Source organism: Lactuca virosa, chromosome 7 (assembly GCF_052849685.1).
Source record: "Lactuca virosa cultivar CGN04683 chromosome 7, Lactuca_virosa_CGN04683_v6, whole genome shotgun sequence".
Taxonomy (NCBI): domain Eukaryota; kingdom Viridiplantae; phylum Streptophyta; class Magnoliopsida; order Asterales; family Asteraceae; genus Lactuca; species Lactuca virosa.
Genome location: NC_136432.1, coordinates 45,531,626 through 45,559,148, shown reverse-complemented (window position 1 = coordinate 45,559,148; position 27,523 = coordinate 45,531,626). Strand labels below are relative to the sequence as shown.

At 36.9% G+C, this 27,523-nt stretch overlaps 1 protein-coding gene across 1 annotated transcript; it reads right to left on the bottom strand.

Moving 5' to 3' along the window:
• Nucleotides 1-12,240: 12,240 nt before the first annotated feature.
• LOC145125210 (dual specificity protein phosphatase-like protein) lies at nt 12,241-13,466 on the bottom strand. The gene is made up of 3 exons (XM_079060705.1): nt 13,356-13,466; nt 12,636-12,865; nt 12,241-12,556 (listed from the first exon to the last, which is right to left on the bottom strand). The coding sequence occupies exons 2-3, from the start codon at nt 12,862-12,864 to the stop codon at nt 12,402-12,404; spliced, it is 384 nt and encodes a 127-aa protein (XP_078916831.1). The 5' UTR covers nt 12,865; nt 13,356-13,466; the 3' UTR covers nt 12,241-12,401.
• Nucleotides 13,467-27,523: the final 14,057 nt, after the last annotated feature.

Genomic DNA, 27,523 nt, shown 5'->3' with positions numbered 1-27,523 from the left:
TGTAGGTTTCACGTGTGATTGACATGACATACGTTTCACTGACACATAATGTAGCTATGAAAGAAGCCATTGTCGATGGTTTCAAGAGAAAAAGACCAAATTTCCCTCTTTACTCACACCTCCAAGATGTCATCATCCACTTCATCGCACCAACCCATGAACTATCATTTACCTCTCGTAGCTCATGATCGAAAAGGGATTTGCTTTTTCCCGTAACCTACAATGGAATGGGAATTGTGGAAGCATGAAAACACATCTTGTTGATTCCTAAACTGTTGAAACTCTCTTGTAAGTTAACATAATATATTACCATTATATTTTGTAAGGTTCTTAATGTCGTTTATTTTTTATTTTGTTTATAAATGGATGAACCTTCCACAACCCTGAGATAGTTCTTGGAAAGCCTTAATTTGGTTATTTAGTTGGATTGAGTTGATGTCGGGTTTTTGATATTGTTTTTAAAGTGTGGACCTTTGAAAACCTATTTTTTTTTTATTTGGAATGAATAGCTATCAACCGACACTTGTAAGTATTTCAAATGGATAGATCCTATACTAGATAAACATTATAAGGATACTATATGGAAACTAAATAAGGAAATCGAAGTAATGGCAAATTCAACAAAAGCTAGTAAGTGTGAAAGGAAACTATAAAAGTGGAAGCCATTAAGAATTTCTGATCAGGGGTTGGCAAACAAGCACTTCAATGAGTTATTAGCTGAAGTGGATAATCTGAATAAGATACGAAAGTCACAGTATTTCATTGTATTGTTATGTGTTAATGGTCTTTCTTTATTTTCAAAGGTTCTACTTTGTTAGTATTCATGTAATAATGATGATCTGGTTTTATATTGTTTAGTTTTGGTATGGGTCAGGACCATAAAATTTGTCATTTTATATAGTTTGGTATGGGTTGGTGAACTGGTATGTCTAAACGGATAACTTAGATAGCTTAGAGATAGGATTATTAATCAAATGTTTTTGTAACTATATGATCCATGTATTTAGGATCTCATTCCTATCTCTGTAACTTCACTGTATATAAATACACTCAGATACCCTATTGGGTCTTCACGACTAATACTTTTCTTGACTTGGTATCAGAGCCAGGTTCTAGGGCTCCGAAATCTTTTTCTTTCTCTACTATTCCGGCTACTGGTTTCTCTATCCAGTTCTCGCCATGTCTACCTCTGCTTCTAAAATCAACTCTGCCAAGATTTCCACTGCAATCTCGTGCAAACTCACTCGCACAAACTTTCTCCTATGGAAAGCCCAAGTAGTTCCTATACTGCGAGGAGTTCAATTGTTTGGATACCTTGATGGCACCATACCCAAACCTAACACCAAAATCATAACTGGAACAGGCGCAGATGTCAGAGAAATCGATAACCCCCAATATGCTTCCTGGTTTGTTCAAGATCAAGCAATTGTCGGCGCTCTTTTGTCCTCCATGACAGAAGAAGTACTTGCCCAACTCACAAGGTGTGCAAACACGTCCAATGAACTCTGGACTTCACTTCAGACGATGTTCTCAGCCCAACATCGAGGTAACTCCATCCAAATACGAACTCAACTCTCCACAACCAAGAAGGGAGTTATGACTGCTTCAGAATTCTATCACAAGATGACCAGTCTTGCCGATACCATGGCCAACATAGGTCATCCAATGACAGATGAAGAAGTTATTGGATACATTCTTGTAGGGCTTGGCCCAGGCCATGGCGATCTGGTCACTGCTATCACAATAATGAGCAACCAGAATTCGGTAACCCTACCCGACCTTTATTCTTATTTAATTGCTCATGAGGCACAAGCTAGTATTATGAATAGTACGCCCGAGTTTACTACCTCTGCCAACACTGTTACTCGACAAGATCAAAATCCTCTACGTCGCAACAACAACAACAATAATAATTCTTTCAATAACAGAGGCAATTATCGTGGACGTGGACGAGGCAGGGGTAGAGGTAATGGTGGTCTAAGATGTCAGGTATGTGGAATTCCTAGTCATGGTGCTTTAATTTAACGCCCGCAGATTCGGGCTAGTCAATTAAAATAATAAGCGTTAAAAATGATTTTTTTATATAGAAGATTATCTAGGATAAATAATCTTAACCAAAGTAATAGTTATGGTTAACAATTGTAACCTATTCGACGTAATAAAGAATAATTACTTGAATATTATATGTTTCATGATTATTATAATATAATAAAATAGGAAAAATCAGTCGAATCGTCCGTAAATCGTAAAAATAAGTGCGCCAAAACATATATTTATTATTATATATTTAGGAAGTATACGTCGTCCCGATCCCGAAAATATAAATTTCGTCGAAATCCGAATCCGTATGAATTAGATATGATTTTTATAAGATATAAAAGTTAGCCGCGCACAACGAATGTATGACGTAAAAAGCTACGAAGAGAATTGTTGACTTTTAGCTAATGCGACCAAAATGAAAATCGTAGTACTCCTTAAAATAGGAATTTTGAGAAAAAGAATGCCAAAAACAGAGTCCGTACGAGAGAGTTATGATTTTAGCAAAATCATTTAATTTTATAAAAAAATGGACAAAAATTAAATTCAAAATTAGCCGACGGAGTCTAAACGAAAGTTGTATATCTTGTCGATAGCTACGCATGGATATAAAGAACGTCAAAAACGAAGTTCGTATGAACGAGTTATAATTTTTAATAGCATATTTACGTATTAAAATAAAGTGTAAATTATATATACGTATACATACATATACATATGTATATATCGTTAGAAAGGTATCGACGATGCGGTCGTTATAAGACTAGTGTTGAGTACTTTCGACATTAGTTTAGTACGAATATCATTAAATCTATTTAAAATAGTATTATAAAGGGGTGTTTAGTCATTTATATAACTATAACTCTATAAGGTCATTAAGTAACTATGGAGGGTAGTTTTTTAAAATTCAATCAGTATAAATAAGAGTCTCTAGCTCTCATATTTCTTGCATCATTCTCTTGATTCAAGAGTCTTTCCCTTCTTATCCCCCGAGCATTTCGGTCCCTCGTGATTCGATTTCTCTTTCTGTAGTTTTAGTATAATAAGGTGAGCGCTGAAGCGCTGCAAGAATCTTTCTTAGAAAGATTCAGCGACGAAGTTCTGCCCCTGCAGAGCCCGACTCCTAGCTAAAACTCTCTTGTAAGTAAGTTATGCTTACCCTATTTTAAATATAACTTATATTTAAAATTAGTATTGTTATTATGAACTTATAATAAATATTTGGGCTATTATTATGACTTATATAAATGTCGTTATAATATATTTTTTAACTACTCGCGGTACGGGGAATCTGGTTTAAAGGACCGCATAGGGTTGTTGGATTTCAGAAGTGCTATATGCCAAAATGGTCCTGCCCTCCGGTGTTTTATGTCTGACCCCTGTCTGTACATAGTGGTTGGAAAATATTGTTTAAACGCTTATATAATAATAATAATAATAATAATGCTAAGACTAATAATTAGTCACGGTAAATATTAGACTAAAATCTAGTGGTAATAATACTAGATTTCGTCGAAGGAAATTATATTGTTAAGAAGCGAAGTGCTATCCGAGTGTGGAATCATCACTTTAACAAGTGAGTGCATAGTTACTTTCATCTTACACATAGATATGAAGTATTTTATATAAATTACGTGCTATGTGTGCATATTATTTGAATACTTGCTTTCTATGCTGCATGAACGATTTTATACATGTTTTAAATAATTTAAATTGTATATGTATTTTATATCTACGAATATGTTGGTAAAACATGGGTAGATGAATGATGAGAGATGAAAGATGATATGAGTGAACATTGGCAGCTATAGACTTAGTGCCTAACAAAATAACATCGACATCTATGGACTTAGTGCCTATCGAATAAACATTGGTAGCTATGTACTTAGTACCTGTTAGATAAACATTGGTAGCTATGGACTTAGTACCTGTTAGATAAATGTTGGTAGTTATGGACTTAGTACCTGTTAAATAAACGTTGGTAGCTATGGATTTAGTACCTATTAGCTAAACAATGGTAGCTATGGATTTAGTACCCGATGAATGAACTTTAGAAGCTATGTAATTAGTGCTTTACGAACAAGCATTGGCAGCTATGGACTTAGTGCCTATCATATAAACCCTGGAAGCAATGGGCTTCGAAATGAACGAATGCAGGATAGATGATTCTTAGGGTAGATCCTTAAGAGTTAGGAAGATAATGGGGATGGGTAATTGGGTTGATTGTTTGATGTTTAAACATAATAATTAAATTATTATGGGTTGAAAACCCTATGCACTCACCAGGTTTCCCAACCTGACCCACTCAAGCTTATTTGTATCACAGGTGTCGATATGAAGCTACTTTACACTGATGGATTTAAAAGAGATGTAGATCACTAGTGTAAATGAATGTAAGTTCTGTTTATGCTTATGTTTCTGTATTGACGATGACATCCCAAATGTTTTAAAATGGATAAAAATACATTTCTTCGGAAATGCTTTGATAACGAATTTATGATGTTTTTCTGGGAACAAATTCCGCAACATTTTCATCAGACGTTTTCAAGTTATCGAGTGACTAAGTCTCAATGGCATCAACAGTTGGGGCATCCAAGTTCAACAGTAGTTAGTTCAATTCTGAAGTCAAATAAATTAGGAGTATCTTTTGATATTAATAAACACTTGATCTGTGACGCTTGTCAACGATCCAAGAGTCATCAATTACCTTACAAAAACTCTTTGCATGTTTCTTCTTTTCCACTTGAGCTTGTCCACACGGATGTTTGGGGACCAACTCAAGTATCCAGTGGTGGTTATAAATATTATGTCAGTCTTGTTGATGATTTCAGTCGCTTTACCTGGATATATCTTATTAAACACAAATCTGATGTTGAACAAATATTTTACAACTTTCAACATCACGTTGAGCGTCTATTGAATACCAAAATTCGTATGATCCAGTTTGACTGGGGAACGCAAACACCGCCATATAGTTGAAACGGGTCTAGCTTTGCTTGCTCACTCCTCCCTTCCACTCCGGTTTTGGGATGAAGCTTTTCTCACCGCTTGTTATCTCATTAATCGCATGCCTTGTCCCACCACATACAATATTGCTCCCATCACTCGATTGCTTCATCTCACTCCTGATTACACCTTTTTGAGAACTTTTGGGTGTGCGTGTTGGCCAAGCCTACGAAAATACAACCCTCACAAACTAGAAAATGTGTGTTTTCATTGGCTATAGTTCTATGCATAAAGGGTACAAATGCCTTGATCAAAGCACTGGTAAAATCTATATCTCACGTGATGTTATTTTTGATGAATCCAGGTTTCCCTTTGCATCCTCATCCAACTGTCAAACGTCATTCACATCTCGTGATCTTGTCTCGTTTCCTCAACTAGAACCAGAAATTACTAATGATCATATGAGTAGATACGATATTTCTTTGCTATCTCATAATACTCATGCAGCTGCAGGTACACCTTTATCGCAAGGGCTTCCAAACGTGAGCATTTCTCAGCTATTGTCACAGTCTGTTATAGAACCTATAGTGGAACCACCAGTCATACCTGTCCCAGACGATCCAATAATACATCCTGATTCACCATCTCCTGCCGCTGCGTCTCCCACATAAAGTGACCAGTCCACTCCTTCTCCTCCAGGAGTCACTACTCGAGGCCAAGCTGGTGTCATACGTCCATAGAAATTCACCGATGGCACTGTTCTTTATGATGTCACTAGACGAGCATTTATGGCTGTTCCTACCACCCATCACAAAGATTATGCTGACCCAGCATGGCGTCTTGCTATGGAAGATGAATTCTTGGCACTCCAGCAAAATAAAACGTGGACCCTTGTTCCTCGACCACCAGGTGTTAACATCGTTAGTTGCAAGTGGATTTTTAAAGTTAAAACACACCTGTATGGGTCTCTTGATAAACGCAAAGCTCTTCTCATCGCTAGGGGTTTTACTCAGCAACATGGAGTGGATTTCCATGACACCTTCAGTCCAGTGGTTAAAGCGGCTACCGTTCGATTAATTCTATCCTTGGCTGTCTCTAGGCAATGGCATCTCCGGCAGGTGGATGTAAGTAATGCTTTTCTTCATGGCTTTCTAAATGAAGAAGTTTATATGCAACAACCACCGGGGTTTGAGTATTCCACTAACCCTCGTTATGTTTGCAAACTTCATAAATCAATATATGGCCTCAAGCAATCCCCCAGAGCTTGGTTCGCTCGTTTAAGTGATAAGTTATATCAGTTGGGTTTTACTTCTTCCAAGGCAGACACCTCTTTGTTCATCTTTCATCATGGAGGTATTCTTATTTATATGCTTGGCTATGTCAATGACATTGTTATTACTGGTTCCTCCAAGTCCGCCATCGAAAAACTAGTCCAAGCTCTAGCGCGTTCCTTTCCTATTAAAGACTTGGCAGATTTAGTTACTTTCTTGGCCTTGAGGTAATTCAAAATTCAGGGGGAATCACACTTCTACAACACAAATATGCTATTGATTCACTACACCATGCTCATATGGAGAATTGTAAAAGTATCTCAACTCCAATGTCAGTAACAAATAAGTTGTCTCTCAATCATGGCAAGCCGCTACCTAAGGAAGATGTGTTCAAATATCGAAGCATGGTTGGAGGACTACAGTACCTCACTCTAACACGCCCTGATATTTCCTTTGCAGTTAACAAAGTATGTCAATTCTTGTCGAAACCCACTGATATCCATTGGGAAGCTGTCAAACGAATTTTAAGATATGTTAAGGGAACGGTGGATACTGGATTACGCTTCACACGTTCCACATCAACACTTTTAAGTGTATTTACTGATGCAGACTGGGCAGGATGTACAGATTATCGACGATCCACAGGTGGTTTTGCAATATTTCTTGGTCCAAACTTAATATCGTGGAGTTCTCGCAAGCAACCAACTGTGGCTCGATCCAGCACAGAAGCTGAGTACAAGGCACTTGCAAACGGTACTGCAGAAGCTACATGGATACAGACCTTATTAAAAGAATTGGGAGTACATCAGCCAATGCCTCCTGTATTGTGGTGTGACAATCTTGGAGCAACGTATCTAACAGCAAATCCTATATTTTATGCACGAACGAAGCATATAGAGGTGGATTTTCATTTTGTAAGGGAAAAGGTGGCCATGGGAGCACTTGATGTTAGATTCATCTCTTCTGGTGATCAATTAGCTGATAGACTCACAAAGCCGATGACCAAACAAATGTTACAGCATCTAAGACACAATCTAAACCTTGTATCGGTTAAAATTGAGGGGGAATGTAAACGGATAACTTAGATAGCTTAGAGATAGGATTATTAATCAAATGTTTTTGTAACTATATGATCCATGTATTTAGGATCTCATTCCTATCTCTGTAACTTCACTGTATATAAATACACTCAGATACCCTATTGGGTCTTCACGGCTAATACTTTTCTTGACTGTAGGTTGGTGAAGTGGTAGCTTTTGGGGGATAGTAGGTTAAACTTTAGATGTATTAGGTTTATATGACCACCAGATTGTTCTTTTGTGTACCATGCATGAAAGTTGAGGCTAATATTTATATAACATATAGGATTTTGGAATCCATCTTTTGTAAAGTTAGTGTATCAATTGTATCAATGTTTTGTAATCTTATGGTACGGGGTTTACAAACATTGTTGTCTTGTGGTCTACATGTTTATAAGAAACGAACTAGTGCATTAAAATAGGTTCCCAAAAGTACAAAAGTTACATTAAGTTTTAAATTTAAAATAGACAAAAGATTAGAATATAGTACTAAAGTGTTATTACAAAAGAGGATTGCTTCTCATGCAATATAAAAAACAACACATTCACATGCGGAACCCTACTTTAACTTGACATGCTTGTTTGATGACTTTCTTTCATCATCTTTCCTAATTACTTTTTTTTTGGCAAGTTTAGTCTTCAAAATCCTCTCAGAAATCCTTTCATGATTTATAATTAACATTTCTATTAATAAATTACAATGCAACCACTGAATGAAAAAATCTATACCCATTTAGCTGCCATATTCTACATGAACATACTATTTTCTCCAGATCAACCTCATAAGCTTCCCTCATACCTTATCTCAAATTGGTTTAACTGTTCAATCTTAAACTGGTTAAGTTTATGTATTATAGTAGGAGAAACATCACTTGCCCAAGCTTTATATTTCATGGTGAACATTTTCTCCATGATATATATCCTTAATTCTTCAAACATGGTAATTATGGATTTTTTCTATGTAATACTCCATTTTTGTCTTATAGAATAAACGACCAGTTATGTAAATAGACATTTTTGATAGAGGACTATTTAGGATAAATAATCTTGAGGAAATTCGTAGTAATCGCAAAACCGAGAGTGTGCATATATAGAACGCCTAAATCTGACTTCGTAGGAGAAAGTTATGATTTTTAGAAGTTTCAGCATAGCAGCGTACGACACAGAAACCGAAATTAAGATTGGTTGATTGTTAGGAATAACAATCTAAACGAGAGTTGAAGATCTCGTCAATACATATTCGTCGATATAAAGACAGTCGAGAACGAATATGGTATGAGAGAGTTATGATTTTTATACAGACTTTAACAATCTAAGCCTACAAAAATATAAATTAAAAAATAAAGTGAGAATTAGCCGATAGAGTCTAAATGAAAGTTACAGATCTCGTCGGTAGCTACGCACTTCTAGAAAGTGGCAATGCGGACCACAGAGAAGCTGACACGTGGCACAGAACAATTGGGGAGACGTCGCCTTAAGTGTGCGACACGCACCTTGAAAATTCCACAACCCTTCCAGACCTTCTGTATGGAAAATTCCACCCTTTAGTCTTGGATTTCTTTAGAACCTAGGAAATCTTTAGCGAAGCCCTGCGACATTAGGCAGCCGGAGAATTAGAAGTGTTCGGGTCAAAGTTCTGCCCGCGACTTTTCTAGTTTTTGCTAGAAACTCTCTGTTAATACTTGTTAGACACATTACCTGCCAGTTGGATCGCCAGTAGGATCACCCAGATAGTTGTCAATCATTTGAGTAACTGTCCAAGTGACTTATCTCACTATGCCATATAGTACAATATATCCATGTGTTTTAGGATAAAGAGCTAGTAAAGTAAGAACTAACAGTATAATATATATATATATATATATATATATATATATATATATATATATATATATATATATATATATATGTGTGTGTGTGTGTGTGTGTGTGTTTAAGTAGAGTAGAAAGTATAAATGTGCCTGTACTAGTAGAATCTAAAGTGCAACTCTATGTGAGCAATTGTTGTGATATTAGACTTAGATAGGGGATGATAGTGGAACGGATAACGAGGCCGGGAGCCTATAGTCCTATGTAGATTTAGTTAGGGGATGATGGTGGAACGGTTAAAGAGCTTGGGAGCCTATAGGCCCGCACAAATTTAGTTAGGGGATGATGGTGGAATGGTTAAAGAGGTCGGGAGCCCATAAGCCTGCGTAGTCTAAGATACACATTTTATTGGCAGATCGTGAGCTATTGTTTGTATGCATGTATATATATTATGGTATATGATATTTTGGGGAACTCACTAAGTCTCGTGCTTACCCAGTTGATTATAAATGTTTTTCGGGTACTTCATTGATTCGTGAGAAGGGCGAGGTTCGATTATACACCCGCGCATTTGCAACATGTTTCCACAAAATGTAATTATACTCTGATATATTTGAATAAATAAAAATGAAAATTTTGGGTTGAAAATGGGGACGTTACATTCTAGCATCAACTACCACATCATTAGGAATTTCACATGCCCATTCTCAACTGCTTCACAATATTTCCTAATATGACAGTAAGCTCTTGACTATGTTTTTTGATCCTTTTATATCAAGTACTTATGAGTTGCTGGACTGAGTAATTTTAATTCTTTCATTATTGATTTGAAGGTTTGTTAGTACTTGTATTGCATGTTATCCAGAATAAATTATCGAAAGGTGCTCCACCAAACATTTTCTTGAAATCTGAACAAATATGCCTAGTATATTGTCTATGCTCAACAAGGGGTAACAATTTCTTCATAGCCTCTATAAGTTCATGTCATAGAAACATAATGAGTAAGTAAACTGAAAAAGTGTATATCATAGTGTATGAATAAGATTACTACCTTATGTTGGCTGGCATTAATGTAAATCTTGCTCCCAAACCTAGATTAAGATCATCAATTGGTAAATTAAGCAACTACTTCCATGTTTCCTTAATTTCTACACAAACAATTTCCTAAGAAATTAGGAATATTTGATTACTTGCATCTTTTCCTATTGTACAAAGTAACTCCCAGAGCATATTCCTTTCAAGAAACAACCATCTAATCATACAACTCTTCTATAACCATGTAACCATACTTTTCTTAAATCAGCAAAGAAACATAGAACTTGCTAAAGTAATTTGCCCTATTTGGCATTGGTAATAAATATATTTTTACAATTGATTTTGGATTTGATATTCTTATCTCCTCACCATAGTACTACAATTTAGCATAGTGCTCGGTTAGAGTATCTTCAATGATGTTCATAGCATGTTTTTTTATCCCTTATATATTGACTTAAACTAAAACCAATTTCAAAATTTTTTAATCACCTCCAGTTTGAGTTGTCCAATACTTAGCTTTTGTTTATGCAAAATCTCCTTAGTGTAGTGGCCTCCAATCCATGAATATTTGCAATTGAACGAAGTTTGTAGTTTCTAGCACACTGATGCTCACTCTTCAATGACTTAATTTGAAATGAGTGTTCTTGACCCATCCATGAAGCCCAAAGTCTAAAGTTGCATTCCCCTTCACAACACTTCACCAATAACATTTTACTAATCATTCTTTTCAAAACATAATTGGTAACTATTGGCTAAAACATAGTTACACAACATGTGCTTGTGTTGTTTTAGGCCCTCAAATTGCATCTTTAAAATAAGAGTTTGCTTCTTCTAAGGTATGTCCTCATTGAAAGTGGAATGGACAACACCACCTTCATCATTTCCTTTCTCATTGTGGACTAGGTTTTCATCATCATTCCCTTCAACATTGTCCACTTTAGGACACAACTTACTCAAGAATTGATATTCACTTAATGTATTGTTCATAATAATGGATTCAACCAGAATTGCATCATCCAATAAGCCATGGTTTTCACCCTTTTCTATATTGTGGCATTGTGGGTTGTTTCAGTAGGTTGTTTTTCGCCACGTTGTATTAATATACCATGTTCATTATGACTAACACCTCCGTTATCTGAATCCAAAAAATCATCTAAACAATCCCTAATATGATCAATGCATAGGTATATTGCAAGGTATTCATAAGTTGTATCATTAAAATAAGCATAATCCATATCAGTTTCTATGTAACTAATACCAGAGGATAAATGACGGTTTGCATAATACAACTTCTCACACCTTTCTCCGGTAAAACATTCTATAAAGGGTGACACATTCATCAATGTCCACACCAGCAAAGTCTGATCAGTAAAATAGTGATCATCACCACCAACATAAGCACCGTGTCAGACAAAAATACCATTGAAGTTCAATTCAACTATCAAATAAATCGACATGCAATGTCAAAAAGCAAATTTTAAGGTTCGAAATCACTCACAGGCGATACGATCGTGAAAATCCTAAGTTGTTTACTCTTTCTCTTCTTTAAGGCACCGAAAGAAGACGTTGCTTAATAAATAAAAACGATTTTATAAATATTTAGGTTAGTATTATTCAACATTAGATGTGTGTATTTCCACACAGATTTTATTCAATCAAGAGAATATGGGAGGTAATGGTCACGTCACCTTCTTAACCTGGTGACTACTTCATTTTGAAGAAAAGGGTGTAAATTACATAATGTTTGTGAGTTAGTTGGTTCATAAGGCACCGAAATCAGACTAAGGACCTTTTAAAACAAAATGAAAAAACATTGTTCGGTTATAATGACAATAACACTTAATAAAACCTCTAAAAATGGCTATTATAACTTCATTTTTTAATAAATGTGTTCTCAAATATATATAAAAAAAAATATGATGAATCATGAGAGTGTTATAAATCATCTTACGTTTAAAATGGCTTATAATAATTGACGTTAGACAAATCAATAAATCCATATGAAATTAAGTGTATTTACATTGTTTTGCTTTTATTTGTCTCCTCTCCTTGTGATACGTGACTTGTAATAGAAAAAAATATATATATCAAATTAATCTTTCTTTATCGTGCATGCTTATGATGAATAATTCTCAAATTTTACACCTCAAATGAAAACTCATCAAACTATCATAATCAAGTTCAGACTTAGCCTAACACGACGAGTAAATGACAAATTTACCCTTCAAAACCGACATTCATCTACCTTACTCTTGTGCAGCTGAAATGCCGGATTTACCCATGCTCCACAGTTACATTGCATACCCGCCCAATTAAACGAACCCAAACGAGCATTACAACCAATGCACTGAAGCTTCTGTTCCACATTACCTTCTTCAACTGTCAAATAACACAATTACAGTGTCACAAAAATAGAGAATATTTGATTTGTTTGAAAAGGGTAGTATCGTAATTTTACCTGCTTGCATCCATTTCATAGGCTCTACAAACATAGATGAACATTCCGGAAGTTCATTTGTTGTATCACCTGTTCTCTTCTTCCATTTAAAGCATTTCTGTCCATTTCCACGCTCATGAGGAATTATATTATCCTCTGAAGCAACAATCCTTCGACATTTCTTGCATCGGAAAATTGTTTGATTTTTTTCTTTGGATTCCATGTCAGTCTGATTAGTAGTTTCTTCCATTCTTGATGGCATTACATGCAAAATATAGCAACATACTTTCAATTATTTGAGAAACCCTAATTCATCACTACAAACCCTAATTCAATCTAAAAGGCACTCTATCGTAAACACTATAGCTTAATCGCTATATTATACCTCCTCACTTTAATTTGGCTGCTCTGTTTGCCGATTTTTAGGGTTCTTCCGATTCAGAAAAACCCAATTCTATTTAGGACTCCACAGTGAACACTATGAGTTTACAAGATACTATATGTATGAGCACGAAGTCGTGCTAAAAACATTACTGTAATCGTTATTTTTGAAAATGAGGGTGAAGAAATCGTAACTCTAATCGAATTCGGTGCTCTGTTTTTCCAAAATTAGGGTTTTCTACAGCAAAACTATAAACTCTATCAAGAAATTATACGTATGAACACCAATTCGTGCTCAGAACATTAATACATGGTCGAGTATGAGGATTATGTTAAAAAAATAAGGATGAAAATACGTACCTCTAATCGAATTCGTTCCACCGTTTTCAGATTTTACTAGAATTGTATTTGGGATTAAAGCAAGATTTCAGAAGGAATGAAGTTCCCCAGTTCAAAAGGCGAATGTTTAGAATCTAAACGACCATGTCCTCACAACGGACGACGTCGTTACGTGTATGCTGATTTCTACTTTCGCCCCCCTTACTTTATATATTTCTCCAATTGTTCCCTCTATTATTGGTGTTTGTTTTTTTCGTTTTTTTTTTATTTTTTTATTTTTTAATGTTTTCATTATAAAATACAAACATTTTCATTTTGAATACCACACTTCGATATGGTTTTATTTTTTTCAGGTTGTCAAATATTTAAAAAAAAATTGAATCATGCAACGAAAAAATAGACACAAAAACTAAAAAAATTATTGGAAAAACCATAAGAAATAATATTACTCTTAATCACCACCTTTATGACATAAACGAGAGGAAACCTTGATAACCTTTTTATATAATAACTACATAGGATAAATGGAGACAAAAACTAAAAAAATGAGGATATGACTTTGTTTCGATATGCATGTCATGCATCAGAAAAGACATCTAGATTTTTGTTTTTATGTAGAATTATTGGAAAAACCATAAGAAATAATATTACTCTTAATCACCATCTATATTAATCAATCATGTCGTTTATTAATTGCTTTCTTTGAATAAATAAATAAGTAAACGTAGGAAAATTTGGTACTCTCAACTCTCAAGTAATTAAGAAGCCTTGACTTGCACGAATTGTCTGACCCAAACATACTCTGTCGCAAGTCGCTGCCCTACAAAAGTATAGTTGGTTAAATATAATACAAAATTAATTATTACGATCTAAAATAATACTAGTAGTAACAAGTTGTGTATTATCTGAAAAAAAAAAATTACAATTTAAATCACTAAAATAACAAGATTTAGAGAAGCATCATGTGATGTTGCATATTTACATACATATATACATACATACATACATACATAAACTATAACCAATTTTCTTATTATACGAAAGATCGAATACGTTTAACGGACACAAGATACAAGAGCCATGTCTAGATTAGGTTAGATAGTGGGAGCTCTTTGTGATGTAATTTTTGAAAACGATGTAATTCTAAAGCAGACAAATAAACTTGTTTGTACGTATATTTGTGACTGGTCATGGTTTTCAAGGATCTTGAAAACAAGCATGATGCATTTGACAACGAGTTGAAAGGGAATGAATTGTAGTATTCTTGATTGTGTAAATACTTGCAAGATTCCAACTGATTCCAAGTTAAAATTCTGGAATCATTAAATTAATAGAAAGATTCATCAAAAGTACAAGTGTATAACTACGTGAGCAATTGGCCCCATGAAAAGGAAATAGAGTGTATCTTCGTCTTTTGGATGTTAATCATGTTTGTCATAAATAGTGTTTGTCATAAATAGTGTTTGAAAATATTTTCTCTCCTATAAGGTAGAATGTTCAAGACTCATGGTGGCCATAACCACACTTTTATAAAATACACGGAAAAATGACAACCAACTATGTAAATAGTGACCGTGAATTCACGGCCTTCGGTTCCCAAAACACAACCTTTAAAAAACAGTATGTAATACATGTATTATCCTTCAACGGTAAGAAGATGGGACCGTGAATAGACCGCGGATAATCGGCAATAGGTGTTTGTTGAGATACATGACATCACAAAAAGTAAGTGCCACATTTTATACTAGAATGTTTGTATTTAAAAAAAAAAAAAAAAACAATAACTAGTGTTCATAATGTGTTTACTTTTATAATGAAGCTGATAAATTTATGATTCATTCGGCGAGAGTTTATTAAGTCTGTATTTTTTTATCCAAGCGAAAAAACATTGTTCGTATTGTAAATTGGTTTAAAATTAACAAGCTCGCAAATGGTTAAAATATATATATTTGGTCACATAAATTAGATATTTCTTCTCAACCCAATAATCATAAGTACAAATGCCATAATTGGTGTTCAGAAGAAACAATATTGTTGAGAACCATTTTCGTATGGGTTGTGATCATTAGAGTTTGTGTTGAACAACCTTGTACTACAACAATTTGGTATGTCATCTCCAACACCACAATCTTTAGAATATGAATTGGTATAGAGGCCAGGAAACATAATATATATAGCACTGCTTGATGATAGAAAAGGCTCATAGCCTTGCAAATCCTCTTTGAGCTCCAATATCATGTAGGAAACTATGAGATCAACAATCTAATGATGCTCATCAAACTTCTCACACCATACAAGATGCCAATAATCAAGTGTTCTATCAGGAGGCGGTGTATGAAGTGGTGTATCTCCCGAAAAATCAACCTATTTTCTTAAATGAGAATGTTAAATCTTAATAAATCATTAACATAAACTTTTATATATTCATAATATCAAAGCCGTTTCAAAATCAAACATATCTCATCAAAGGTCATCATACTAAACCATCGTATCGTGTGGAAATATAAGTATCGCTTTGGAAATCAACATATGATAAAATAAAATATTGGGTAAATGGCATGCCCCTTGAAATGTCCAGATGTCGCAATCATGTCGACTCCTCCTCCTTTGAGGCACCTGAAGGTCCGGTTATAAAATATTAAGTAGCAACTGTAAGCATAAGGCTTTGTGAGTAATCACAACACTCACCCATTATATAGATCATATGTAATACACATCATAGCACATAGGCATCAAATAAATCCCATATTACATATCATCATAACATATAACATATGTTAGTATAAACATATCTACTTACCGGAACAAGTAGATTCCCTCCAATAGGCTTTTCTCTAGTTTCACAGTCCACGAACACTTCTCTTTGAGAGGGTTTTAGTGACTTAACATCTCATCATGTCATTATACTTACCAATTCAACTAAATTTCCTCAGAGAGGCTTTTCTCCAATTGACTAGTCCACAACCACATCCCTCCGAGTGGCTTTTTTATGTTCTAACATCCTAGAATTACATCGTCCACATAATAAGAGAGTTTGTGAAAATTTACCTGAATATATGATAAGGTATAACCACACATGAGCTAGGTGGAACCAAGACTTCCTCGAACCACTAAGAAAAAGATCATTTTGCCCCTCAAATCATTGTCCTGGACCTAAATCCATCAAAGCTGACCAAAACTCAACTTGGTCAAAAAGTCAACGATCAACAACCAACAGTTAATGCGTTACGACTAACTAAAGGTCGCATTGCGGCCACAATGCAACAAAATAATCATGAACCCTCCATCAACACTTGCATCGTAGTCTATCCTTCGCTGCATCATGGTTCTCAACACATAATCCTCTTTTCTCATTAAGCACATAATATCTTCATATCAAGGCTTAGATCTTCATATCTGATTCTTTCCATTGAATTAATGGATAAAGTTTCCAACTTTATCTATTCTAATGGCTATATTTAACCCAAACTATAACCCTAATTTGATTAAGCCCTTTAAACTCCATAATCTTGTGCATGGTTGCAAAATAGCACATGTATACACATTTTTCCTCTTTCTAAAGACCAAAAAGATGTCCATATGCAATCTAGTGTTCTGAAGTTGCTCCAACTCCTAGAACATAAAGTCAAAATGACCATAAGTGACCAAAAACCAAGGGAGATCCCGATCTATGTATAAACTTGAATAAAGCATCAAACTTTGAGACTTACAATACAACAGAAGTGACTAGAAAGTGGATTCTTTACTGGACAACAATCCTTCAAGCTTCCCTAACTTCTTTTCCTCTTCAAAAACCTCATAATCACCTCACAACTCTGTCACAAGCACATAAGGGCTACGATTTCGTTTCAGAAGAAGGCGACTGAAGATTCCGAAAAACCCTAAATGTTAACATCATTCATTCATTATATATGGCTCAAAGCCCGATATCTAGGGTTTTGGTCCCTAGCGATTCGCGTCACGACATATAGACGTCACATCGCGACTTATTGTTATGGCTCGCATCTCGAACTATAGATTTTGCATCGTACTTGGCCAAAATCCCCAAATCTTAAACTTAAAATAAATCAACATGAAATTAACATATACCCACAAGATGGGTGTTACAAGTGGTTTCTCAGTGTAACTTGTTCTCATACTTGAGCTTTATTTTTGGAGGTATTACATCGGTCTATATATTCTTATTATTGGGCTTATTTTTTTTTAAGAAAAAACCGAAGTAAAAAGTTCATCTTTTTGGTATTGTCAATATGTAATCCTTTATAAATTTAATCAATTTATTGTTATAAAAAATTGGTAGGCTATGATAACAAATTGCAATCCTTAGATATTGATGGGACTTTAGATGTAACGCCTGGTTCCTGATATGCATTCAACTCAATTATTTATTCATTTTAAGAGAGGAACTCGACAAGTTGGTGGCCCTAACTCGTTGAGTAGAAGGCAGATTATGTGCGGGGTTTGAGCTATCTACTCGACGAGTCAAGAGCCCTCGACTCGGCGAGTAGATCGGCCAGAATGACACCCTAATTTCGGGGTTTTGCACCCTATTTAAGCTCCTTAACCCCCACCCCTTGGCCTCATTTACAGCCTCCTTGTCCCAAACCCTGATCCACGAAACCCTAGAGTTTTCTTTAAGTGTGTGAGCCATTTTGAGTGATCTTGTGTGCTTTTGAAGCTTGTGGAAGAAGAAGAAGATAAAGGGCTCAAGAGGGAAAGAGTAGATCCAGAAGCTACACTCCATTTGCTACATTTTCTGGTAATCAAGTTTCTATCTTGACCATTAGTTCATTAGATCTATTTATGTCCTCTTTATGTGGGTTTTTGGTCCAAGATTGGTGGATTTTGGGAATGGTCGACCCAAGAGGGTATTCTTCCAGATCTAGTACTTAAAGGGGTTGTTATGACATAAAGGTGCAAACTTTATGCCATTTGAGCCCCCATGCAAGCTTTAGAGAGTCATATTGGCCTTTTTAGCCCCAAAAGGCCATGCATGTAGGAAAGGTAGGAACATTACGTGTCCAAGTAGTGTTAGGGGTTTAGATCTGAGGTTGTAAGCTTGAGTTTAGTGTAAGGAAGGCTTAAGGACCAATTTCTAGGTCCCAAGGAATTAGGGTTTGAGCTAAACTCTTTAAGAAGTGGTATTAAGGGGTAAAGTCAAAAACTTTACCCTTAAAAGGACATTTTCAGGATTATTGTGAAGTATGAAGCTTGGATCTGAAGGGTAGGGGATTAATCCATTAAGATAGCCCAAACAGACAGGGGAACTCGGCGAGTCCAGTAAGGGACTCGACGAGTTGAAGTCGGGTTGTCCTGATTGTATGCTAGGTAGAACTCAACAAGTCTGTGAAGGGACTTAATGAGTTGACTTGGTTGACCACGAGTCTGAGTAGTACAGAAACTCGCCGAGTTGGGAGATAACTCGACGAGTTGGGTTAACTGGGAGTTGACCTTGACTTTGACTTTGACCAGGACGTTGACTTTGACCATGGGTAAAATGGTCATTTTACCCTAAGAAGGATTATCAGGTTTTGATTAAGTGTTATTGTGAAACTGATAGTCGGGGAGTCGTTGGAGCAGCCGTCAGAGATTCCTCACATGAGATTTCACAGCTAGCATTCGAGGTGAGTTTCCTCCAGTAGGAACGGGTCTAAGGCACCAAGGCCGGCCCGTTTAGTTAGTAGTAGTTCCGGACTATGGTCTGATGCCGGGAGGGGCCCGATGTAGGTTTATATGTTTTTCCGGATTTCGATCTGATGTCGGGGCGGTCCCGAGGAATGCTTGTATGCTTGATGTTTTTGTGATTCTTGTATGTGTTTGTTTTGTATGTTTCCGGACTTCGGTTCGATGTCGGGGCAGTCCCGAGGAATGTTAGTATGATACCAGATTATGGTCCGATGCTGGGCGGGGCCCAAGGAATGTTTAAGTGTTAATGTTATGTGCTTAGGTTTATGTGTATTTCTGATTATGCTCTTATGTATTTCGAGATTCGATCGATGTCGGGCGAGGCTTGATGCCGGGCGGGGCCCGATGCCGAATCGGGTTCGATGCCAGGCGGGGCCCGATGCAGGGAAAGTCGATGCCGAGCTTGACTTGAGGTAGCAGGGGCGGGGCCCAAGATATGTTTGTGTGATATGTGTATGATATGTGGTAGTTGGGGGAGACTCACTAATCTTTGTGCTTATAGTTTTCAGTTTTTGTTTCAGGTACTTCCGCTAGTAAGGGGAAGAGCTCGGGATGACTGCATGACACACACCACTGTTTTTAGCCTGGGAGGATTCACTCTGATTTATGATATGTGGTTTTGATACATTGACAGATTTGATGATGTTTTTGAGATACATGACTATGATTTTTGTCACACCCTAAAACCGGAACGACGGAAACGTTCGGGGGCGGAGGACGTCATGTACAGTATCACAACAATGCATAATAGTAAACAAGCAACAACATCATCCATTGAATTAATAGTATAATTTTAATACAAGTGTGTTCTGAAGTTTATAAGACACCAAAAATGAATAATCAAAATAAGAGATGAGTCTTGAATGTGCTCCATCTTCTCAAAACCTGGTCATCGGTACCTGTCTACTGGCGACCTGAGAATACAAGTTATTTTGAAAGCGTAGATCAGCATTAAAGTTGGTGAGTTCATAAGTATTTTAGTGTCATTGTTTGTATAAGTTTGAAGAAGTGCTTGTAAATGTTTGATGTAAAAGTTTGTAAGTGTTTGATGTAAATGTTTGTAAATGTTTGATGTAAATGTTTGTAAACTTCCTAGAAAATCCTATATTTTCTACTAAAGTAGTCTTCTACCAAGACTCAACTGTTCTATATGTTTGTTCTTTTGTAAAAATGTGTGTTTTCCCAAAGTATGACTATCATTACCAAAATATAGTTTCTCATTACCGTTTATGTGAGAAGATCACAATGTGAATGAATTGGTAAAATAAAGATGTACTGTAGTTTTATCTAGGTGATATGATATGATTGTAACCATACTTGATTGACTAGTATAACACGACGTTCAAGACGTCGAAATGATATGACATTCGTCACCCGTAGACCTGCAGGTCCCACTGTAGCTAGCAGCAAGGTGTAGGATGGTCAGTCCCGTATAGATCTATACACAAATTCACGCTCTCCCTCCAGGAGACTCTGGGTACAAAACGTGACAGTATATTTCCGAGCCATGAAGTAGTATCTCACATTAATGTTATAGTATTCTTGTATTTGTATAGTATGTTCTAGTGTAGTGTATGTTCTCTCTGTCTAGTATGTAGTATGTTCTCTAGTGTATAGTGTGTAGTATGTATTGTTTCTGGTTATAGTATTCTCTATCTGATTCTCTTTATAGTGAGTATTGTCTCTCGCTATAGTATGTACTAACTCATGTATAAACTGACTCTTTGTATATTTCATTGTTCTAGTAATAGTATTAGTGACTTCCTAAACTATACCTATTATAGTTTACTAGCAATGTTGTTTGTATAAATGAACAGGTTTGTACACCTTTGCTACCCAAAGGTATTGAACTGAACAAAGAACTTTAATATCTATATATATATATATATATATATATATATATATATATATAATATATATAACTAAGATTCAAACGACCTTCGGACAAACAACCGATACCCTAAGTCCACAACCAAACAAGGAACAGGATATAAGGCGAGTTATCAGTCCTAAGTCCTTTCAATCCTACTTATATAACTATATCCATATAGACATGATTTGACAAAATATACGTTTAAAAGAGTTTGATAAAGAGTTTTGCATATATAAAAGAGTTCGTAAAACTATTTGAAGCAATTTGTTGAAAACACAGTTTGAAGTATAAGAATTCTATCAGTTTGATAGTTATTAATCACATGTGATTGATATAATAACTATAATGTTTCTACTTGTTTTCTCCCCCATTAAAAGCATTTAAAATCATTTAAAAGATAAGTTAAGGGGTATGGACTCACCTGCAGTGAGTGATTCAAATGAAAGATCGGTTTGTAGGATGCTAAGTGTCAAGTGAAGACTTGAGCACAACGGATCCTAATAAGCATATAATGACACATATATGTATATAATTAGTGTTTATACAACTAATCATGTAAGGAAAACACCGTAGGACTTAGGAAACACTTAGATTGAAGTGTTAGAATCACAAAGGATTGCATCTAAGGGGTGTATGGCAACACAATGGTGGTTACGGCCAAGGTGTTCACGGCCCAAAGTGTTTACGACCATAGGGTTTACAGCTCTATGTGTTTACGGCCATAGGGTTTACGACCCTATGTGTTTACGGTCGTAAACTCATGAAGTCTTGTGCCAAAGAGTGTTTTAAAAGTGCTTTCAAGCATCAAGGAAGTGTTCTAGACCCATTCTTAGCCTTAAGAAGGGTTTGTGGCCAAACTAGTTTGGGTGAAGTGCAACCCAAATGGACCATGCCGGGTCGGGTCAAGTATATACCAAATAAGTTATGGACTTAGACATCTTATCCAACAGACTCCCACTTGGATAAGTCTAATAACTGTATTTGCCTATATTACTTCAGGAACCAACCGGCAATCGTAGCTCTCGAAAACTCTTGTGAACTATGAAGCGCCATTTTAGATAAGTGATCATATAATCCTCTGCTCTCATGATATCAGCCGGACAAATACATGGAACAATGTCTTACTTATTGTCTAGCAGTTGTTTCTCGATTTCCGATTTGTTTGACAAAGAACTTAACTGAACACATCAATTTAGTTCTGATCGGGCCCGGTACATGGGTCAACACAAAATCATCGAGGGGCCCAGATATCGCTTCTATTTCTAGAAGGAACAGATAAACTTCGACTCATATGCTTGTTTTACTACTTATTGAATTTCACACAAAGGCACGTTTTATAACATCAAGTTACTGATGCGTTTATGTGCAATCAATGCACAACCAACTCATAGGTAACAACTCATATCTCTAGGTTTGAAGACTTATATGATATTACCGTCTCACGATCACTCGAGATAAATTCCATGAAGTGATACAAGTGAGCGTGGGTTTATTCCAATACTCATAACTTATGAGTACTCATGAATGTTGTAGCAACCATTGCTATGGCTAAACACCTTTAGTCATCTACAATCCCAATTCATGACAGTCTTGATTCATACCTACTTCCGACATATGACCGACTGTGGAGAGTTTGAATAAATTAATTATTCTGGAAGTCAAAACATGCAAAACTGAAACAATAGCAAATAATTGACAATGATAGCAACACTTTACTCATAAATAAATCACAAATTTTATTCATCATCAAACATCGATTACATTTTACAAGTTTCAGAAAAGGCTATCTAATCTGTAAAACTAATATCGTCCCTCAGCCCGATGCGCCTCGCATGCTGCAAATGCTTCACCCTCGTCAGTCCCTTCGTAAGGGGATCCGCAGGGTTCTCATCTGACGATACCCTCTTTGCCACGATGAGTCCCTCTTCTATCTTGTCTCTTATTAAGTGATATTTTCTGTCAATGTGTCGGGATCTGCCATGATCTCTTGGTTCCTTGGCTAAGGCAACCGCACTATTGCTGTCACAGAAAATCTCCATAGGCTCCTTAATAGCTGGTACAACTCCAAGGTATCCGATGAAGTTCCTCAGCCATATCGCCTCCTTTCCCGCTTCACTCGCTGCTATGTACTCTGATTCACAAGTCGAATCAGCTACAGTCTCCTGTTTGGAACTCTTCCAAGTGATTGCCCCTCCATTTAAGGTAAAGACCCAGCCCGACTGAGAGCGGAAGTTATCCCTATCAGTCTGAAAGCTAGCATCACTATACCCTACTACTCTCAAGTCATCACTCCCACCAAGGGTAAGGATCCAATCCTTAGTCCTCCGCAGGTACTTGAGAATATTCTTTACCGCAGTCCAATGAGCCTTGCCAGGGTTCCCCTGATATCTGCTGACCATGCTCAAAGCGAAGGCCACATCAGGACGGGTACAAGTCATAGCATACATGATCGAACCAACAACGGAAGCATAAGGTAATCAACTCATCTCAGCTATCTCATCTTCTGTACTCGGGCTCTGAGCCTTGCTCAGTTTGGCATTGCTTTGGATCGGTAATTCTCCTTTCTTGGAATTCTGCATGTTGAACCTTTTCAACACCTTATCCAAGTAGATACTCTGACTAAGTCCAATTAGTCTTTTACTCCTTTCTCTTAATATCCTTATCCCTAGGATATAGGTAGCTTCTCCAAGGTCCTTCATAGCAAAGCACTTCCCAAGCCAGGACTTAACCTCCTGCAAGGTTGGGATGTCATTTCCTATGAGTAGTATGTCATCCACATACAGTACCAAAAAGCTAACTATACTCCCACTAGCTCTGACATACACGCAGGATTCATCTTCACTTCTCGAGAAACCAAACTCTTTGACATTCTCATCGAAACAAAGATTCCAACTTCGAGATGCTTGTTTCAATCCATAAATGGATTTCTCAAGCTTGCACACTCTATTGGGGTACTCTGCACTGACAAAACCCTCTGGCTGATTCATGTAAACATCCTCAGCCAACTTTCCGTTAAGGAAAGAGGTTTTGACATCCATTTGCCATATTTCATAATCATGAAATGCAGCAATGGCTAGCATAACTCTAATAGACTTAATCTTTGCTACTGGTGAAAAGGTTTCATCATAATCAATACCCTGAGTCTGAGTAAAACCCTTCGCAACCAGTCGAGCCTTATAAGTGTTCACCTTCCCATCCATGTCGGTCTTCTTCTTGAAGATCCATTTGCACCCGACTGTCTTACGGCCTGGTACATTGTCAACCAAGTTCCAAACTTGATTGTCATACATGGACTGTATCTCGCTGTCCATAGCCTCCTTCCATTTAGCAGACTCCGAGCCTGCCATGGCTTCCTTAACATTGTCAGGTTCATCCAGATTTACCAGTGTACTGTCACTGATAAATGTATCACCTTCCGTAGTAATATGAAATCCATAATAAAACTCAGGTGTGTTCCTAACCCTTGTGGAACGCCTCTGAAGTATAGACTCGTCAGCTGGATCAACAAGAATTTCCTCCTCAGGTTGATTGCTAGTGTCTGAGGTTCCTTCACCAATTGACTCTTGAATTTCTTCAAGGTCAATTTGCCTCCCACTGTCTCCTTGGTTTATAAATTCTCTCTCTCGGAAGACCCCTCTCCTAGCCACAAAGACCACATTCTTACTGGGTCTGTAGAAGAGGTAACCAAAGGATTTTTGTGGGTAGCCGATGAAAATGCACCTTTCACTTCGAGGTTCGAGCTTGTCATGAGTCTCGCGCCTCACAAAAGCCTCGCAACCCCAAATTTTGATATGCTCCACATTGGGAACTTTCCCAGTCCACATTTCATGAGGTGTTTTGGCAACCTTCTTTGTAGGGACTAGATTAAGGATGTGGGCGGCAGTCTCTAAGGCATACCCCCAAAAAGAGATTGGTAGTGAAGCTCGACTCATCATAGAGCGAACCATGTCCAACAAAGTTCGATTACGCCTCTCAGCTACACCATTCAGCTGTGGTGTCCTGGGAGGTGTCAATTGTGAGACAATCCCACACTCCTTAAGATAGTCGAGGAACTTAGTACTAAGATACTCACCACCTCGATCGGATTGAAGCATCTTAATGTTCCTGCCCAATTGATTTTCTACTTCCTGTTTAAACTCTTTAAACTTTTCAAAAGTTTCTGACTTATGTTTGATTAAGTAGACATACCCATATCTACTAAAATCATCAATAAAAGTCACATAATAGCGATTAGCATCCCTTGTGGCGGTTTTGAATGGTCCACATACATCAGTATGTATAAGGTCCAACAAACCCTCACCCGTTGCACAAGTACCAGTGAAAGGTGATTTTGTCATTTTTCCAAGTAGACAAGACTCACAACTATCATCCGACTTGAGGTCGAACGACTCCAAGACTCCATCCTTTTGGAGCTGGCCTATGCGTTTCTTGCTTACATGTCCAAGACGACAATGCCACAATGATGCTTTATCCAAGCTAGTAGAAGAATCAATACATAATACATTATTTCCTAAATTATCCACAACTGATACAGCTTCATACACACCATCACAAGGTAATGCTTTAAAATAAAGAACATTATTAAAGAAAGCATTAATACTACCAATTTTATTATCAAAAGAAAAGGTAAAACCTTGTTTGTACAAAGCATGAAAGGAAATAATATTCCTCGCCATTTCAGACGAGTACACACATTTATTCAAATCTAAATTTAACCCACTATCTAGCAACAAAGTATAAACTCCAATCTTGGTAACAGGTGTAACCTTCTTGTTCCCCATGATTAAGTTTATCTTTCCGTGCTCCACATCCTCAATTCTTCTTAGGCCCTTCAAGTCACAACAGATGTGAATACCACAACCTGTATCAAGAACCCAAGAATTAGAATATGGTGAGTTATTAGACAATATAGTGTAAATACCTGCATGGGATGGTTTCACTTTCCCATCCTTGACATCTTGCAAGTACTTTGGGCAGTTTCGCTTCCAGTGCCCCTTATTTTGACAGTAGAAGCAATCAGCATCCTTAGGGATGGCAGAAGGAGTGATAGAACCACCTTTGGTTCCAGATGAGGATCCCTCAAGGGACTTTCCCTTGGTACCCTTCGAAGGGTGCTTCCTCTTCTTCCCTTTGCCTTGCCCGATAGCCAAAACAGGGGTAGTAGTAGGAGTAGGAATAGCAACTGACTTACTTTTAAGACCACTTTCGGCAGTCTTCAGAAATCCTTGAAGCTTACTGAGTGTGACTTCCTCCTTGTTCATGTGTTATGTCATACGAAATTGATCATAACACGAGGGCAAGGAGTGCAAAATGATATCAATTGCCAACTCCTCAGGGAAGTTCACATTCAGTTTCATCAGACGATCCACAAACCTTTGCATTTTCTGCATGTGGCCCGTGATTGGTTCGCTATCCTTCATTCGGGTAGTGATCATGGAGGAGATTATTTCATACCGCTCTTGACGAGCACTCTGATGGTACCTTTCCATCAGATCCTGATGCATCTCAAAAGGGTAATAGTCCTCATAGGACTTTTGGGGTTCAGCTGTCATGGTGGCCATCATGATGCATGCCACCTTGGTGGCATCTCTTTCATGTGCCTGATACTCAGCGACCTCCTCAGGAGTAGCAGTGGACTCATCAAGCTCCTTTAGCTCCTTATCGAGGACATACTCCTTGTCCTCGTAACGAGTGACCATCCTGATGTTCCGGATCCAATCCATGAAGTTGGAACCATCAAAGATGACCCTCCCACAAAGGTTCATGAGGGAAAAAGAGTCAGTAGGGTTAGAGCCCGAAGCATTGTTGTTGGAAGACATCTGAAAAGAAGAAAAGAAGTTTAGATTAGATATAACGAATCCTTAATAATACACCCAAATGTAATATTAAGGCTAGGATCCAACACAATATATTATAACTTAGAAGAGGGATGCCGTAATCTAAGCTATAACATATTTGAAGGTAGGTGAATGACAATCCACCAATTTCCACCATGAAAACGAAATGAATTATTAGGTTTAATTGGTTTTTGAAATTCCTAGATTCTTTTGAGATTCATTGAACTTTTCAATGGCATGTTTCAATCTCGATTGTGCCCTTCAAGTTTTGTGACTGGGATGCCGAGGATCACAAAACAAGGTGTGAATAACCATGCAAATTCACTTGGTACCCTTAATATTATCACCTAATCAATGTGCCGGTTAACCACGCACGGTCCACCGATCTATGATAAACATTAAGTCACCCTTCGTGATCCTTACTAGTCCAAGTTAGTGTACCGGTTAACCACACACGCTCCACCAACGACTTGGTAAGGTACAAAGTGTGAATTTCATGGGTTAGCACCATATTCACATTTCCCTAAAGTAACTAAGATTGGGAATTTATAAAAGGTTTAGTTACTTTATAATATTCATTATACTTTTAATGAGAATTTAAAGTCATTGTCCTACCCGTTCGGCTAACGACTCTCCACCGATCAAGGAAGCGGTGGGTGAGAATGGACACCCATTAAGTTGTCATTTTATAGGCAACAACCTTATACCCCCCTTATAGACCGACTTCGTGAATGAGGCCTACTAACGGTAAAACGACTTGATCTTATACATATATATAATAATTAACCATTAAT